Consider the following 18,407-nt stretch of genomic DNA (forward strand, 5'->3'; position numbering starts at 1 on the left):
TATTTTGCATGCAGCTAGTTTACTCTCAATTGACATCCTGGCTGATTTGACTATCACACTTAACAGCTCAAATCTAGGTTATTAAATAACATTACAATTCAATCAGAATGAAATACTAACTGGCAAACCTGTCTTCTCCTCAAAGTCCTCCTCCCTTTCTATTTCCCCTTCCCTCCATCTCCAAGGAAAATATCTCAAAATCAAGTTTCCCTTGAAGGTTTATTTACCCCCAACTTCTGTTAAACTAGACTAACACTCTCTCATCAGCTTTCTAAACACTCTCTCATCAGCTTTGTGAAATGGTGTAAAAACATCTTGGAATCCAAGATGGCAAAATAAACCTGGGCATATGGGGAAGACTTCATTGTTAGGAAATTGATTTAAATGTTTAACTCACACTTCAGCCTCAATGCTTCCCTTACTAACTGCTCTTTCTTCCCTCACTGCCTGCTCCCAGTTCTTGGGTACCCTACCTCTATTAGCAAGCTGGTTCCCCCAGCATAAATTATGAATGCATATCAAGCAGGCCCTTCTGATAAGATAAATCAGAGGCTATTCTCTTTTTGCACATTTCTGCTTTTATTCCCATGGAAACTTCTCCCTACCCCACAAGCAGTGTCTTTCTACAAACTTACTCTCCCCATATAAACTATAGTGATATGTTCTCGGTAGGAAAAAATCAGGTAATTTTTCCCCCAGGAAGCCTTACAAGTTAAGGATACAAAATATTTCATGGTTAGTTGTATGAGCTTCCAAATTAGCTGCATATAAAGTATTTTAAGTTTTTTTTTTTTTTTTTGGCTGTCACTGGCTGGCAATACTCATTTTGTGTGTGTGTGTTGGTTTGAAAAGCAGGAAGAAATGTAATGAATTGAGTGCTGTCAGAGATGTCTTCTGTTTGAACAATCTGCGATGGGCTGAATGGCAGGGACTCCCTCATCCAGTGCAGGTGCAGTAGAGCTGGGGAAGGGGGGAGGGGGGCTCCCTCTGTTCAGTCAAAAAGCACCATTCTCCACAATAGACCACACACTGACAGCCAGCGTGACATCAACTCACACTTTCATACTTTTTCCCCTATCCATAGTTCTGAGTTCACAAAGTGGCCATACACTAGCCTTAGTTAGGTTCCTTTAATGAACATTTTGTGGCTCCTGTGGCCAACATTGAAATGTGCTGAGCCCTCAGAGGAACAAATAGATTTTTAATCGTGAGTTCCAAACCAAAATGTATAGCTATAGATATTAAAAATCAGCTGGTCTCTCCACTCTCTCCCAATATCAATGTTCATGACAGTCCCAGATGAGCTATAATCCAAAAACTCCCAAGTTAAAGGTTTCTCTAAGGCTACTTAGGTTCCAACACCCTGTCTTCCATGTCCTGAGAGATCAAACAGGAAAAGAGAGAAGGCATGAATTTCATGTATTTATTTAAATGTAAAAGGACTTCTAGTATTTTATTATACTACGTGAGAGAGCTAATCCTGCAAATGAACAGACATTAATCTTGTGGAGTGGAGTCCTGTCCCCTTTTGAATCACTTATACTGGGGAGGAAAAGATAGGGGTTAGGAAAGGCAGTAACTATTTTAAAACTCTGGACAAAGATGCGACCCCCACTAGATTGCCCCACTGTAGAAAGGACTGTACCTTGCAAGATTTCATTTCACACTTTTACATGCCCAGTCCTTGGGGCCTCAAGTTTTAAACGGAATTATTCAAGAAGGGGACGCTTATTATTGGAGAAACTATCAATCCCTTCTTCTTGCCCCCTCCCTCACCCAGTCCCTACTCCCCTCTACCTCCACCCCTTTGCACTTTAGTCCGGGATCTGAACCCTTTAGCAGAATGAGGGAGGGGGAAATAAAGGGCTGCAGGCCAGGACAGTTGCCTCAGCACCACCGCCGGGCCGCAAGATCCCCGCGGCCCTGCCACTATCTGATTTCTCACTGTGCGGTGACTTGCTACAGCATCGCGCTGTGGAAAATTGCTCCTTGCTTACTTATTTTAAAAAACCACGTAGCCGTATACATTTTTCATGCCGCAACAAAAACATCAACTTTCCACTCCCCCTGAGCAAAACGTGTTTATCTTTCTCCTAAACATCGTTCAGTGGGTGGGAGCAGGAATAGACAGACATCTCAGGGCAGCGGTCACAAGACCCTCCACCTATCCCTCAGCGTGGAGACCAGGAGCCCGGGGTCTGGCAGGGTGGGGCAGGGGAATTTGATGTGCAGGGAGAGTTAAGGTCAAATTCTTTTAAACCTCAAATAGCACCGGGAAGAGATGGGTAAGAGTGCTAGAAGCCCCTTACTGTGACTACTACGGGTCCCCGTGGCCCATTGTGGGTATGCCTATGGCGCCTACTAAAGTCTAGGCCTAGGGCGAGAGACGCTTCCTGCCCCTAGACCCACAGCCCGCAGCTACTTGATAGCTAACGTGTCTTCCGGCCGGTACACACCCACAATTAATCTTTCTTATTAAAGCCTCCATTCTGTACCCAAGGGGCGACTCAAACCTATTTAGATTTCCTTGGTTGGCTGCACAAATTTAAGTGGGCAAAGAGTTATAAACCTAATAACAGAGGGCGCGCGAGAGAGATTGAGATTTGAGTAGAGAAGACGAAGGATTCGCTAGGGGTGTAAGGATGCTGTGGGCCTTGCCCACCCGGTGCATCTACCTCAAGGTGCACAGCAGGCTCTGGGAAAGGCAGCGAACCTCACGGGCACAACTCACACACATCTGTACACACACCTACACCCGACCCTTTTCGCTCACAGGTAGCTTGCATGAAGAAGCCTCTTCGGATTTCTCAAAAGCCCCTCAGAAACGCGGGATTCTTAGAGTATCCCAAATCAGGGACCTCGCAGAGAACCAAGGAAGGTTTGCACTGTTTGGGATTAATTGAGAATAATTAACACTGGAGACCGTTAATCACCACTTTGCTGCTCTCTGCCTCCTTTCGGGTCTGCGGCGTCTGCCTCTTTCGCTCCCGCTGCCGACGCGGGTGGGTTTGCTGGTGAAAGTGAAGACGTCGCGGTAGCTGTCACCCAGTTCGGCTGTACTTTTTTAAACGCTCGCATATTGTTTGATTACTAATTCGAGTTAATATGATCTTTATGGCAACATAACAGTGGATAATTGGCCTTTTTTTCTGAACAACAATGTAAATCACAATCGCTTTATTATTTAATAACGTCAAACGCTTCGTTGGATTGGCCCCGACCGAGAAGACCTTTTCTTTCTAGACAGTGTTGTGGAGGAAGAACAATGAAGATCTAATTGTGGAGATTTCATAAGTTGGCTCCCGTAAATGAACAGCTTAGATATGGAAGTTCCAGCAGATGTGGGCACTATTCGCTGTAGAAACTCTATCCCCACCCCCAACATACACAGTCCAAACATTCTATTGGAGGTTTGTGTGTGTGTGTGTGTGTGTGTGTGTGTGTGTGTGTGTGTGTGTATGTGTGGTGGTAGTGGTGGTCCCCAGATCCTAGCAACCACCTAAAGTTTCCAGTAGTAATTAGAGCTTTTATCGGGCTTGCTCTTCAGCCCTTTATATTGCCGATTTAGCATTAAGGCATTAAGTCCACACACCAAATTAGAGTGACTCCCAAATAGCCACAACCACTTATGCGCCCTTTAGGTCAGTTTTTTTTGTTGTTGTTGTTGGACGCCAAGGACAAGGTCCTGTATTTTGCTTTGTTTTATTTTATCTATCTATTTATTTATTTAGTCTTGCTTGGTTTTGATTTGGCTTTTTTGGATAGAATCACTTGGAATAGACTTTTTTTTTTTTCAGGGAGAGTTTTGCAAGGGACACAAGCCATAATTTTGCAAGTGCATGGAAGAGCAGAAGAAACCCAAAGACCCCCTTAAATGAAAACGGCAATACTTGGAAGGAAGGGTCTCACTGCTTGAAAGAAAAAAATAATCAGATTTGCCCCCAAAGCCCCCATTCTAACGGTATCCATCCGGGCTTTTGCGGTCGGAGGACCGCTGTCTCTGGGGTCTTCAGACTTTGTAGTCTTTTTTTGCAAATGGAAAGCCCCCACCATTGAGAATTTGGGTCAAGGAGAGAGACTCAGAACCTACAGCAGTTTTTGTTTTTGCGTGTGCCCGCCTCTCCATTTTATGCAACTTCTCTTGCTTGTCGGGAAGCAGAACAATTCGCTCCCCACCCACCCCCCTCCGCCCCGCTTCTAAGATAAACAGGAGGTGAGAAATGCTTTGCCTGCACACGCGCCCTAGGGGCCTCCTCTCCCTTCACACACTGCCCCCCCCCACAACCTTGCAGCTGTCCCCGAACCAGACCTGGTGGAACATACCCCTTCTCTCTTCCCACCCGCATTTCAAAACCATCACATTGACTATTCTACAGCCATGTTCACATTTTCAGCCCTCTTTGCCACTAGCCAATTTGTTCCCGGTCTGCTCCCTCCCCCCTTACTGAGAACCTCAAAAGTGAAAGATTGAGGAATTAGGAGAAGGCAGTGGGTTTTCAAAATGTACCCCCCATACACCGCACCCCTTTTGAAAGTATTTTGCCACAAGGAGTGCATTTGGAAAACTTTCCCTAACAAGAGTTGGGCGCAGTGTTATTCTTCTGCATGGGTCTGGTGGCCTCCCCGCCCCCGCTGGACAATGCACGCTTTGAGGCTCGGTGGCCTGCAGGCAGCGGGAGACGAGGGGACTGGGCAGCCTTCCTCCTAGGGGCCCGCAGCTGGGGAAGCGCCAGGCAAGGAGCAGGGGCGGGGAGGCGGGCCACGCAGGAAGGAAAGCCATAAAAGTACCATTTTCCCCCAAGTCCTGCACAGAGGCAGGCTTTGAGGACCTAAGGGCACGGCTGCTGGGGAGGGGGTAAGGGGACAAGGGGGCGGTGAGAGGGTGTGCGTTTTGTTCCTTTTCACACACTATCACCCCCCCCCCATTTTTTTTCCCCGGCACAGAATTATACACCCTAGGTTTTCCAAACCCCTGCCCTCACTCTTGAGGACCTGGTCTTTGGTTAATAAAATAATGCTCAAACCGACCCCCGCCAGGTTCCAGCCTTTTGTCTTCTCGGCGCCTTTTCCCACTCCCGCTCCGGGTATGGCCCCACAGGGGGAGAAAACTGGTCTTAAAGCATCACTTTTCTTTTTCCTTACAGTGGTGAGGATCCTTAGTCCTAACGCTTGCTAGACAAGCCCTCTCCACTGAGCTACACCTCCAGCCCTACACCCCTAGGACGTCACTTTCTTGTTGGGAGTGTTTTTCTCCCCAAGAGAGCATCAGCACCCTCACTGTCTAGGAGAGCGCTCTGAGGTCAGCGGAACCCCTCAGAGAGTTACCACCGTGGTGGAAGCGTTTGTCTGAGGTTTAAAAACGTATACCAAACCGGGTGTTGGGGCCACGTGCTGTGCCTTCGAAAAGCCGCCGCGGGCCCTGGCTTTCAGAGCTGCTGCAGCCAGGGCTGGCGTGGAGGGGGCGCTGAAACCACCGGCGGGCGATAGGAGCCGGCGCTGAGCAGATCTGGCCACAGCGCTGAGTGAAGCGAATTATCTGGAGCGTGTTTGATCTGGGGGCTGCGTAGTCAGCTTCTGCTTTATTTGTTTGTTTGTAATCTCATATTTAGCAAGCCAGGACCGTGGCAGCTAGGGAGAAAGGAAGAGATGGAGGAGGGGGCTTCGCAGTAACCACACCCCTTCCTAATGAGTTAATTTCCATACTTGCGTCTCCGGCATCTAGCGCCCCCCTTTTTCCAGACGCTACCGTACTGCTGCGTCTTGCGCAGCGCAGACACCTCTACATTGGATTGAAACAAAAAACCTCGCGGTAAGAGCAGAAAAATTGGTCTATTGATACATTCGCTCTGAGTGTTGATCTTGGCATCACCAGTAGCCGGTTAATCCCCCCCCCCAAAAAAATGGGTCGCACACGGATTGCGGAGGGTTTGCAGACACTCAAGGCAGATAGCAACTGAAGTTGCCGCCCCCCCCCGCGCCCTTCCTCGCTTCCAGCTGTCCGACCCCTCACTTCGCTTTCTTGCTACCTAACTCTGGACCCCCCACCCCACCCCAAAGGTGAAAGCAGTGAGGGCAGGGTCAACCTCTTTCTAGGGGAGGAATGATCTCAAACGAAGGAATCAAAAGTGAAAGTTTCAAACTTGATACCGGCCCTGGAGACGAGTGCAGTCTTGAACTGGAGGGAGGATGCTGGCCCAAAGGTGGGTACTGGCCCGACCGTGGGCACGTAGGAGAGTGAAGGAGGTGAATTGAGGTTGTGAGATTGCGTCTAAAGACTGGGCGCATCAAAATTGTCAAAGACAGTGTAGAAGTTTTGGGCGAGCCCTCAGTAGGAAACTAAAGGCGGGTTTCAGCTGCTTCTAACCAGGTTTCCCACACCTTTTTTGTGTGTGGCGATTCTGCTCAGGAAATTGGCGAAAGAAACAGATCTTCACAATTGCTCACCGGCCCCTGCGCTCGCCACCCAGGTTACCTCGCCGCGCATATTAGGATGTGGGCTCCAGTTTGAGCTCCAAAATAGCTTGCTTGTCAATTGCGAGCTGAAGCAATATCAAAGTGAACTGTCCCAAGTAACTCTTGTCTAGAAGCTGGGAAGAAGCTTAAGCAGCTCGCTTTAATGATGATTTGTAGCTCGGCGAGGGGCACGGACAGCAAACACCCCGCAGGTGTGTGCCGTAACACCATCATCCGGACTTGAATGTAGATTACTCTGGCGATCGTTTGATCGGCCCTTTGAAACCCTTTACAATTGCCTGTGACGAACGGCCAGTCTCAGTTTTTCTCTGAATAATGCCTTGAGGGTAAGTCCTCTGGGCTTTTAAAGAGCTCCAGTATTTTTTTTTTCCAGAAGAAAAAGAAAAACGTTCGATTTTAGTTTAGACCTCGTCAACTTTTAGTCGCTAACAGGCTTCACTCAAGCCAGTCAATACTTAATGACTTACCTTTGCCTTTACGGTCGTCTCAGAAGCCAAATATACTTGCGCGCGAGCGCGCGCGCGCACACACACACACACACACACACACATACACACATCAGATATCTACGTGTGTTAATAACTTTATTCTTTTTAATAATGTATGTATGTGCATTGCATTAATAAAAAGAACAAAGAACAAAAGTTATAATCTCCTTGGTTTTTTTGTTCCAAACTGTGTTTCATTTATGCATGATTGGATGGGAGTTCAGTATAAACACACATTATTATTATTATTAATAGTGTCGTTAACCTTGTTGTAAAACTTTGTTTTCTATACATTCAGTGAGAATTTAACTTAAATGTTAAAGTTTTCCAAAGTAAAACCTTGGAGTTTTACACCTCAACACCCTTACACCAACCTCCATCACCAAAATGAAAAAGGTAGTGCTGTTCAACCTTTAATATTTACTTAGAGTATTTATACAAGGGGAGGAAAATGAACTTTTGTCTGAAACGTAAAACAAGCGGCACTTTGATTGCATAAAATAAATGTCAACAATTGCAAGGGCTTATCAAACTAGGGTGGGGGTTGGGGGTGGAATGCATTTGAATTAAGGCCCATTCCTGCCACTTCAGACTACAAAGGGTTACACATAAATAAGTGCCGAATTTGCCTATTGCAAAAGTTTTCTTCGGTGCTTTCTAAGTCACAACAGGGGAGGGGGAAAGCTGTCGTTTATTATCCAGCTCTGGGCAGGAGCAGACCTCAGTACCAAGGGGCTCTTAGCTTTGGCCAGCAGAAGAGGGGTAGCCTTTCAACAGCAGCCCCCTTTGTTCTCCTGATCTCTTTCCCAATTTCAAGCTTCACTTGCACATCCCAAGTTTGTGTGTTAATGACGCTATTACCATCTGGCTCGCCCTACTTTCCAAAAGATATAAATCTCCCAGCTCCATTGCCTGCATTATCATTTAAGTGCCACCATAGCCAGAAGAAAAAGATGCTTTCAAGGCTCCAGATTCTCTTGCACTGACTACCCCTGGCATGGCTTTTCCACTATATTTATAGATTATACATTGGGGGTGGGAGTACTCCTTGAAAGACCTGATTTCCCAAGATCTGTCCCTCCAAGCCAAAGAAGGCATGTCACTAGGTGGAAGAAAGCCTTCAAATGAATTTCCCCTGAAAACATTTTTGTTTTATTTGCAGCAGACAGAACATATGTGCCAACAGACCTTTCTATGCTTGTGCCATCCTCTTTCTCTTAAGTTTGTAAAATTCTCAGTGCAACTCCCAGACATTCAATATGTTCCACTGCTCAACCTTATTTTCAATGGGAGAATAGATTTGTCTCTCTATGGGGATGGGGGCAGGGGTGAACAAATAAAAAGAGATCTGTGAAGTAACTAACTTTGGGGAGTTGGGCATCCCCTCGGAACTCTAGTTTTTAATAGTGCTTGCATAGTTGGGCAGATATCCTACGATTTCTACACTTCTAGCTTTAGATCTAGATCCACCTCTCTTTTCTTGATTCTTTCTTGGGCAAAGTAATTGGTGATTTGCGTGTTTTGAACACAAAAGCTGAGAAAATACAACAAAAGCAGTGGGGTTGGCTTGTGCATGGCTCCACAATGACTCCATTTATCTGGCCAGGTCGGAGTGAATAGAGCGGAGCAGAGTCTCCCTCTAAGCGCGTGGGCTTTTGGTTCAGGCCCTCACTGATTTGAACAGCTAATTTCCCCCTTTGCAGGTTTCTGAACTGTTTGTGCTTCTGGACCATCAGATCTGGGTACATGTCTCCCTTTGAGATTCCCTCCTTTCTTCCCCATGTTATCTTCATGGTGGTGAGTTCTACTAAGATAAGCCAGTCCAACAGGTTGGAAAAACTGGAAATGTATATACTTGTCAGGTTCTTAAGTGAAGCTCTTAAAATGAGCAACATTGGGACAGCGCCCCCCACCCCATCCCCACCTCACCTTTAAAAAAAAAAATCTGGTGAGAGAAAGCATCTTGAAGGAAAAATGCATTTTATTCCGAGGGATGAAAAAAAATCACTTATGTATTCCTAATACTGTATATGAGGTGAGCACAGACAGTACCCCAAACAGTCATTAATTCACATCATACTTGTGTAGCTGTTTGCCTGCGAAAGCCTTATTTTTCTTTCCAGTTCACATTTCTGCCTTTTTCCCCCTCCAAATTCAAAAAAGATCTTGTTTAGAAATTTGTATCCCTACTTTTTTCTTTTGAGAACATTATCGAGTTGATATGAACAAATTGCAGAGGATATACCATTTAAGTAAGATGCACTTTTAATCACTGATCATTAAAATGGTTATGTTAAATATACTCAATTACATGCATGACTTAACTCTAACAGTACTTTCTATTCTCCCAGCTGCTCACGTATTCCTTAACGATAGTCTGTGGTAGAAACTTGATTATGCTGAATCCATACATTTCGATGGATTTCATCAGCCTAATTAATGCCTCAGTGTGGTCCTAGGGTTTGAATGAACCTTTTACTGTCATTTGAGGTTAAAGGCAGTGTTGGAATGTATAAGTTTTTTTTTCCCCCGTTAGTTACTCATAGGGTACTTTGGTATTCTACTAAGCAAGGTAGGTAGCAATCATTAAGCAGAAAGACTATGTGAAACAAGGAGATCGTTCCAAATGGCAGAAAAATTAGGTTACTTCTTTATCCTTATTTCTACATCCATTTTTTTAAACTTCCATACACAATCTCCAAATGTTTAGTAAAGTAGAAATTACCACCTCTCTATTATATCTGAAAACTGGACTGAAAATGAAAAGTTGAAAATAGGTTCACAACTGTTAGCTAAAAATTCATTTCTTTTTACTCATCAAAGCTGTCTCTGCTCCCTCTTTTCTTTCTGTTCTCAAACTTTTATACTCTAGTCCCCCTCCATTTCAATTTATCTTTCTCAAGGAAGTACTCCTGGCTGGTATTCATAAGAAACTCAAGTCACCTCCCCCCCACCCCCAAGAGTGACTACATTCTGTCTTTTCAGGTGTAAATTACCATCTGAATACATCTCAGCCTTACTGACCCCTAGCATCACCACCACCCCTGCTTCAGCCCAGTTGAAGCTAATCTGCCCCTCCAAGAACTGGCAGGGCAGACAGAGGTCGAATTTCCCAAGCCCCACCAGCTAGTAAAAAGGCCTACAAGTGCTTATGTTGCCTCTGAGAAAAGTCCTGACACATGTCCATGTCTAAAGAGACACCTGTGGAAGAATTCCTTTTAAGAAGTATTTTCTTGTTGGCTAAGGAGAGAAGGAAAAAAAAAGAAGGATTTTTATTTTTTAAGAAATATCCTAACTCAGGCAAGGGAAACTTGAAACTTTTCCCTTGTCTTGAGTCCTCAAAGACTAACTATTTACCCCAGTACAACTTCCTTCCTGTAGGGGATCCACTGACCCAGATCCTGGTTGCAGCAGGGCAGCACCACACTGATCTGATGGAACCGGAAGGATTTCAGATCTATAACCAAATTACCACCTTGGAACTTTGTGCTTGTTATGCTAATGACTTCTGTAAGTAAGGGCATATTTTCAGGGTTGGAAATGAGCTTTTTATAGTGTCTTGGGTAATGACAGACATTATAGAAGAGATAAATGCTCCGGGATTGGTGGTACAACACTCCTGGTAAACACTGTGGGCCATTGAAACGCATAAATGGAGACCTAGATGTGTTTGATAAAATTAAGTTGAAAGTGAGCTCAGGGGACTGGGTGAGAAGGTAAATGTTGCAAGGGTTAAGATGCTCTTGCAACTTCTACCTTTTCTTAGACTGAGACGAGATTCAGTTATTTCTCATAATTGTAAGCAAGGCAAATTCATACACTGATCAAATATCCAAGAAGAGAACTCCTTTCATCAGTTATCTGTCCTTGATGAACATCAGTGCTCAATTACTCCCAGCCGAGATTATTGTGTGCCTATTTCTTACCTCTCCCCAGCTCCCTCCAGGAATGATAGTTGTTTCTGAAACAAGTGACTGGGTTCCTGTATGGGCTTTGGCCCCTCCTGTATGATACAGGTTCTAAATGTCAACTTGCAGCTGTGGAGAAGCCTGTGAACTATGATAAAGGATAAACTCTGCTGTGCAAACAGTCCTGTTTAGGGCTAAAGCAAAGTTGCCACAAAATAGCCTAAATGAGTTGGGGGTTTCTAAGATCTTATGAAATGATGCTGACTTGGACTGTTGGATTTTAATAACAGATAAAATTGTCCCATTTTCTTCCAGAGTTAAATAAGAGCAAAATACCTGGCTTGAAGATACAATGGTTCAGTAAAGACAACTAAATTAATATAGGAGCCTGTTAGTCCAAGGATCTTAGTGATGGAGATGTGGAAGATACAGGCTCCAACAGCCTTAGTTTTTAGAAAAGACACCTTTCACACATCCATGCTTTGAAGTTATAAACGGTATGGCACCCCTATATGATTCCCCACCTAATGTATTTTCTTCATATAGGTCTATGTAGGTTCAGGGTAACTAATATTTGCTACATTGACTCTGTCAGGATAAAATCTTGAAACAGAATATTTTACCCTTGGTATGTAAATGCCAAGGCCAGGGGCTTTCTCAGCAAGGTTCTTCTAAGACAAATTAACATATCTATTACATAATCAAATCTGTCAAGTGCCATAGATAACAGAGTAGTTCTAACTGGTAACACTTTTTTTTAAAAAATGCCCTCTGTTGTAGGGCATGGGGGCAAATACCTGTAATCCCGGTAACTCCACAGACTAAAGCAGGAAAATTACAAGTTCAGGGCCAGCCTCAGCAACTCAGTGAAGCCCCAAGCAACTTAGTGAGATCCTGTCTCAAAATAAATAATGAAAAGTGTTGGGGATGTGGCTTAGTAGTTAGGTACCCCTGGGTTCAATCCCCAGCACATACATACATACATACATACATACATACATACATACATAAATCTCTTTAGTAAACAATTTATTGAGTTGGGTAGAGAATAATGTGTCATAAATAAAATGGAAAGGATGGGGACACTGATATTTTCTTGCTCCTGCATGATATGGTAGTATTTGTGCATCAAAGACTATAAAGACAAGGCTGAGAGAATAACCAAAACAGGGACATTGAGGCAGAGAAATGGCTTGCTATAGTTTTATGGGTTGTGTCATTTATTTCTTTATTTGGTACCAGGGATTGAACCTCAGGGGCACTCAACCACTGAGCCACATCCCCAGCCCTATTTTGTATTTTATTTAGAGACAGGGTCTCACCATTGCTGAGGCTGACTTTGAACTCATGATCCTCCTGTCTCAGCCTCCTGAGTCACTGGGATTACAGATGCATGCCACCAGGCCTGGCTGGGTTGTAGTATTTGTGATTAGATATGTTTGAGTATTTTTTGAACTGAAGGATTTATATACCACAGCTGTTCTGATCATGATAAGGGAGATGATCTAGAGCTTCTAAGGACAGGCTTTGAACTTGTTGGGACTTCAAATTGGGACTTCAAAATCCAGACCTGAATTGCTCATTGGTTTGGGGAAGAAAACACCAATTTGAAATTCTGTTATAAACTCTATGACAGCAAACAAAGTTAGATGAGCTTACAAATAGCTTTGAATTCCAGATCCCAACACGTTGGCTCTTGCACTTGTATATGAAAGAAGAAAGGGAACACCTGACCTCTAACAGAGAAAAGCTGATTCCCTATCCCTGTCCTCAGCAGGATAGTCTCAGCGATTCATAGAGGCTGCAAAATTTGAGGCTGTCTGAGTTGTTTTAGTCTCATGTCATACAAACAGCACATTTTCAAACTCAGAAATGCCAGATCGTGTTATTTCTGTGGCCAGGGGTTGCTTAGGATCTGTGACAGCTGAGTTTTTCCTATCGATTATGTGACAATGCAGTTCATTTATAGAGGTCTGAGAAATGAGAAAAGCCTCCAGTTTAGCAAGAAGATCCTTATTTCAAGTGCCGTGTTGTATTTAAATGCAGGAATCAACATTCAAGCTGGAGAGAAGGGAGATGAATTAAAATTTGAACCCAAACATTTGTAGTAAAATCAAAATCCCAGGAGGGCTGTCACAGGTCATTTAATTTCAAGCCTTTTGATTGGTAACTGGATCTGTTGTTAGAAATCACACCTTGTATGATAAATGCCTATTGAGGTCAATGTATATGTTTAAAATCACTCCTAAATTTAGAACACAGACTGAATGGAAAACATGAAAGACAAGTCAAGGGGCACTGTCCTGGGGGGTGAGGGGGAGGGGAAATGTTTGTTAGAGGGGACTATTTATAGAAGCACTAACTCCAAAATACCTTGAAAGAATTTTTTCATACTTACTTTAAAAGTTCTTAATTTAATATTCATACATTCTTCCAATGTATCTATAGATAAAAACATCATTTTTATCTTGTATATTAATTCCTAGTAATTTTCTCTATCATAGGATACAGGCAGGCATGCAGAAGTAACCAGAAGTCCAACATATTCCAAGGACCCAGAGTTTCAGACCAAAAAGAAAAAGAAAAAGAAAACCTATGTAATATCACTGTAAATCCAGAGTGTTTGAGACCAGGGACAGAAGTTTCCCTGCAGGTTTTGTGAGGAACAGGGAAAAAGATAGCCAGAGCAAGGACCAGAGAGGTCAAGCAGTGCCTGCAGTCCTGTGCAGAACACACTCCCTAGTCAGAGGGGTGGGGCAACACCGGATAACTGCAGCCTGGGCTGTGGCCTGCACCCTGCTCACCCCGTGGCAGTTCTTCTTGAATTTCTTATTTTGTACCTGAAAGCCCATCCAGTATATCGAAGGCATGAATATTGACAATTTGTCAGCATGCGTTTATCATTGGCAATAACTTTTCATGAAGTTTCACTCTCAGGCGCTAGAGTTGGGGGATTAGGAAACTGGTAGTTGGGACAGCATGGTCCTAGGACCTGCTTTTCATTTAGGAATGACCCAAGCAGGCAGAAGAAGGAAAAGGCCCTTTAATCCCACTTCAGCCACCCCAATACACAGGCCAGGTGGATCCTGAGGCTCTAAAGCCATTAAGTAAGTGTTAGGTTTGGTTTGCTTTCTGTTTCCTGTTTGTGGATGTAGACAGGAATGACTCTCAAAGGCCCAGGGCTAGAGCCCTCAGAATAATACCTTTGCCTTTTTGTACTTCCTCTTCCCCTCTTCTTGTTGGGTTGGTTGTGGTGGTCAAGAGTCAGGGCTGTCCCTTAGATTGGGCAGCTGGGGCAGCTGCTGTGCCTTGTCCCTCTTTTCTGATAATCGTTAAAATTCAATATCAAAATTTCAGGCTTGAATAGTTTTCTAAGAGCCTGTGGAGGATGCCCAAAAGGTGGGCCTCTTTTCAAGTGGCAGCAGGCAAACACCAGTCAGGTGGCCCCAGGCTGGACCCTTCAAACAGGAGTCCTGCGGATGGTACCTAGAATGGAGTTCTGTGTCCACCAGATTGAGAAAACAGCTCTGAAAAAAGTCTTGGGAAAACAAAGAAAAAGAAAAGGCCAAGAAGTGGGCAAAGCCCCCAGCTCTTCCTTCGTTGGCACTGTTCCTGGAGCACAGCCTGGCTGAATCCTAGGGTAGAGCTCAAGGGCACTCCTATGTTGTATTCTATTTAGAGACAGGGTCTCACTGAATTGCTTAGCATCTTGCTGTTGCTGAGGCTGGCCCTCTGAGTCTCTGGGATTACAGGCATGTGCCACTGTGCCTGTCTAAAATTCTCATTCTTTAATCTCACAATTCCTCATACTTCCTCCTCTCCATTCAGCTCACTGGTTTTTTATCCTTAATTCTAAAAAAAAAAAAAAAAAAAAAAGAGTGTGTATATCTGAGAGTTCACCTGTACCAAGAAGCTTCCCTGAACATCTTTTTCCTGTGGGTGAAGACTGCTATTGGTCCAGAAACTATCAGAGTGCTTTGAGAAATGGAAAACCCACACACACATGTGCCACATAGGTCGATAAGCCCTGACTGAATGCTGCCCAGCAAATGTTCTTCAGACCTGACCTCGGATTGGTGTTTCATTCCCTGCTCTGAAAATTTAACATGTGGTTAAAGCCCTTAAATGCCTTTGTCAACTAATACCCACTTGAATCTATGCAAAGGAGGTAGCATTGCTTTGAAATTTAGATGGGAGTTAAGGATAACTTATTATTGCCTTCACCTCTTAATCATATATAACTGCCTTTTTAAATACTAGTCTCCTTCCCTAGAAAGCCATTGGCCCCTCCGCATACTTATCTGTTCTTTCCTCCTTTTAAATTCTTATCCATGACCTACTTCTCCCCTGGGGTCCAGAGGCAAATTTGCAGAATTAAATCGTGATCTTTCCCCATTTGCCATAACAAGTTAGAAGGGGAACTTTAGAACAGCATTAAAAATACACTATACAGACAGTAAATATTACTTCTGAATGTGATTGACAAGTGGGTATCAGCAATTAGTTGCACATTTTCTACAGGCTACTTCCCCCCATCTACTGGGGACTGAACCCAGGGCACTGTACCACAGTTGTTTTTTTTTGTTGTTGTTGTTGTTGTTTTATACCAGGGATTAAACTCAGGGGCACTCAACTACTGAGACACATCCCCAGCCCTATTTTGTATTTAGAGACAGGGTCTCACTGAGTTAAGTGCCTTGCCATTGCTGAGGCTGTCTTTGAACTCCCAGTCCTCCTGCCTCAGCTCCCAAAGCTGCTGGGATTACTGGTGTGTGCCACCATGCCAGGCCCCAGTCTTTTTTTATTTTTTATTTTGAGACAGGGTCTCCCTCAGTTGCTCAGGGCCTCACTAAATTACCAGGGATGGCCTATAACTTGCAATTCTCTTGCCTCAGCCTCTGGGTCACTGGGATTATAGGCATGTGCCACCATGCCTGGCTCTATAGCCTTCTTTTTTACTTTATTTTCAGGATCCACTAATCCTGAAGGAACAAGTTAACTAGGAGTAAATTAGACAATGTTAAGCATTAAGATTACGACTGGTGATCTTATGTAGGTCATGGTTATTTAGCACTGCTTTCTTGTGTACAAATGAACCAGACTCTTCCATAGCACTGGTAGCAGAGATAAAGTAACATGAAGATACATGTTTCTTGGTATTAAATTACCAACCTGGCACAACAGAGACACTCTGTCTGCTAAAAGAAAATCAATCAATCAATATTTAGTAGCCATACAAATAAATAAAAACAATTAGCTGAAGAAATAATATTAACAACATTTCTTTGTTAGCATAAGATATAAGTTCCTGAAGCAAATTATATTCTGCACGTATATGAACATGTCAAAATGAACCACACTATCATGTCTAACTATAATGACTAATAAAAACATTTAAAAATAAATAAGTTCCTCTTCATTTGGAAGCTTCTGATTGCAGCTATGATATTATCATTTTACTACCTAGTTTTATGGTGTTTCTGCTTGTGAGAAACTCAAGTTGTATCCTGGAGAAATTGAATGAATTTTTAAATCAATTTGAATTATGGTCAGGGTTATTCTGACTTTGTTTTCAAGGCTTTGAATATGTCTATTAGAGTGGGTTTTTAATATTTTCTACCCTAGTGAAGAGGCTCCATAGGCAAGAAATGCCAAGTAGGATCTAGGTTCTAGCTGAGGCTTCTAAGTAATATGTGTGTAAGGCAGTTCCTGCCTCTGGGCTTCAGACTTTGCATATGTAAAGTAAAATTTTTATATTAGATAATCTCTAGGTCCCTTTAACTCCTAAACTCTGTGGTTCTGTAATATAATTGTAAATATTTAATATAAGGGGAGATCCAAGTCTGACTTGCTGAATAAAACACCTATTTATTTCCTAGTCCTTTTAGTAAGCATTTATACGGAAAACTGAAAAATGACTTTTGATGTTTTTTTGGAGTGTGGGAGATCTGAATTTTTTTTTCTTTTTTAGATTTTTTTTTAAAGACAGAGTGAGAGAGGAGAGAGAGAGAATTTTTAATATTTATTTTTTAATTCTCGGCGGACACAACATCTTTGTTGGTATGCGGTGCTGAGGATCGAACCTGGGCCAGACGCATGCCGGGCAAGCGCGCTACCGCTTGAGCCACATCCCCAGCCCCAAGGGAGATCTGAATTTGAGTAGAGGAAACCAAGCTAAGAAATTTAGCACTGCTTTCTTGTGTACAAATGAACCATGACTTTATTCTTTAATTTTTTTTTTTTTCCTTTCAGATCCAACTTAGAAATATCGTTTCACTCAAGATAAGGCTCGTGGTTTAGGAGATTCTGGCCCAACTTGCCTCATTCTCAGACTTCTGTCATCTGTTTTCAAAACCCAAAGAGGACCCCTTTGTCCTTTGGTAGTTCCTCACACTTTGCCAGCCCCTGGGCCTTAAGGAAACTTGTCAAGAGCTCAGTGCCTGGGAAGGACAGTCCTCTCATCACAATGAGTCAGCACCACAGTCTCAGGGACTTACAGAACTGGATGCCCACTTTGAAACGCGAAGAACACACTAATTGAAAGACCTTTGTATAATTGAATGATAGGGTAAGATCGTCTCAAATTATTTCTCCAACCTCTCTCGTCAGTGGTTATATTAAGCAGAAGAAAAGGGGAAAAAAATTATTCCTGAATTGTATTTTGGTTTATTGAAAAATTAAGATTAATAAATACTTAAATTTTATGTCTATCCCATTCCAGGAACTGATTGGTGATAACGAAACAATAAAAATACGTCACAGCAAAATGGACATTCAAGGTTCGTTTAAAAATGTCTATGATTTCTGCATTCTTTTTTTGGAGTGACAGCTTCTACACTTCTATAATTCATCTTTTAAAATAAGACCACTGTTGCTTTTTAAGATGCAAACAAACCATCCCTTCACCATTACAAATACTTGATCATTTGTGGGGGCGCGTGCAGACACACACACACACACACACACACACACACAAACAAAATGTTATTGGAGCTCCTTGTACACTCTGGGCCATCTAGGACCTGAATCTTGTTAAAAGTAGTTGGGAAAATTAAGGGAAGTCCAGAGAAATAACACCAATAAAGTCAATGATTTCTTTTTTTTTTTTTTAAATATTTAATTATTTATTCATTTAGTGGACACAACATCTTTGTTTGTATGTGGTGCTGAGGATCGAACCCGGCCGCACACATACCAGGCGAGCGCACTACCGCTTGAGCCACATCCCCAGCCCCATCAATGATTTCATTTTACAAAAGTCATTGTACAGAAAACTGGTATTTTTAGAGGAACTATTATTATGATTAGAGTGTTAGACTCCTAAATTATTATGATTCTTACCTAATTTCCAGCAACCCATAGAAAGCATTTTAAAGAATTTTGTGTTACAACCTGTCACCAAAAATCAACTAGTAGGATTTTATATTGCGAATACACTTACTCCCTATGAATTAAGTTTTAATTTGTAAGTGTTTCTGTTGTTGTGGGATTTTTATGATGAGATAGCATTTGGTACTAAAAAGGAAGAACATTCTGG

At 43.0% G+C, this 18,407-nt stretch overlaps 1 protein-coding gene across 21 annotated transcripts in view; it reads left to right on the forward strand.

Annotated features, from left to right (window-relative positions):
* The window catches only part of LOC106145044 (uncharacterized), a 685,031-nt gene that overhangs the window by 650,758 nt on the left and 15,866 nt on the right, over positions 1-18,407 (forward strand). For 13 of the 21 annotated variants that reach the window (XR_013436662.1, XR_013436669.1, XR_013436663.1 and 10 more), the window contains 4 exons: positions 10,344-10,472; positions 11,186-11,367; positions 17,123-17,438; positions 17,592-17,649. Coding sequence is in view for 5 of the 21 variants with exons in the window: in XM_078043710.1 (XP_077899836.1) it covers positions 6,101-6,200; positions 10,344-10,472; positions 17,123-17,133 (240 nt within the window). In the remaining 16 variants the exon portion in view is untranslated. Of the gene's footprint in view, positions 1-5,667; positions 5,810-5,986; positions 6,201-8,665; positions 8,760-10,343; positions 10,473-11,185; positions 11,368-17,122; positions 17,439-17,591; positions 17,650-18,407 lie in introns of those variants that run through there. The other 8 variants (XR_013436672.1, XM_078043708.1, XM_078043706.1 and 5 more) reach the window with 6 other exon arrangements.

This window comes from Ictidomys tridecemlineatus, chromosome 3 (assembly GCF_052094955.1).
Source record: "Ictidomys tridecemlineatus isolate mIctTri1 chromosome 3, mIctTri1.hap1, whole genome shotgun sequence".
Lineage (NCBI taxonomy): Eukaryota > Metazoa > Chordata > Mammalia > Rodentia > Sciuridae > Ictidomys > Ictidomys tridecemlineatus.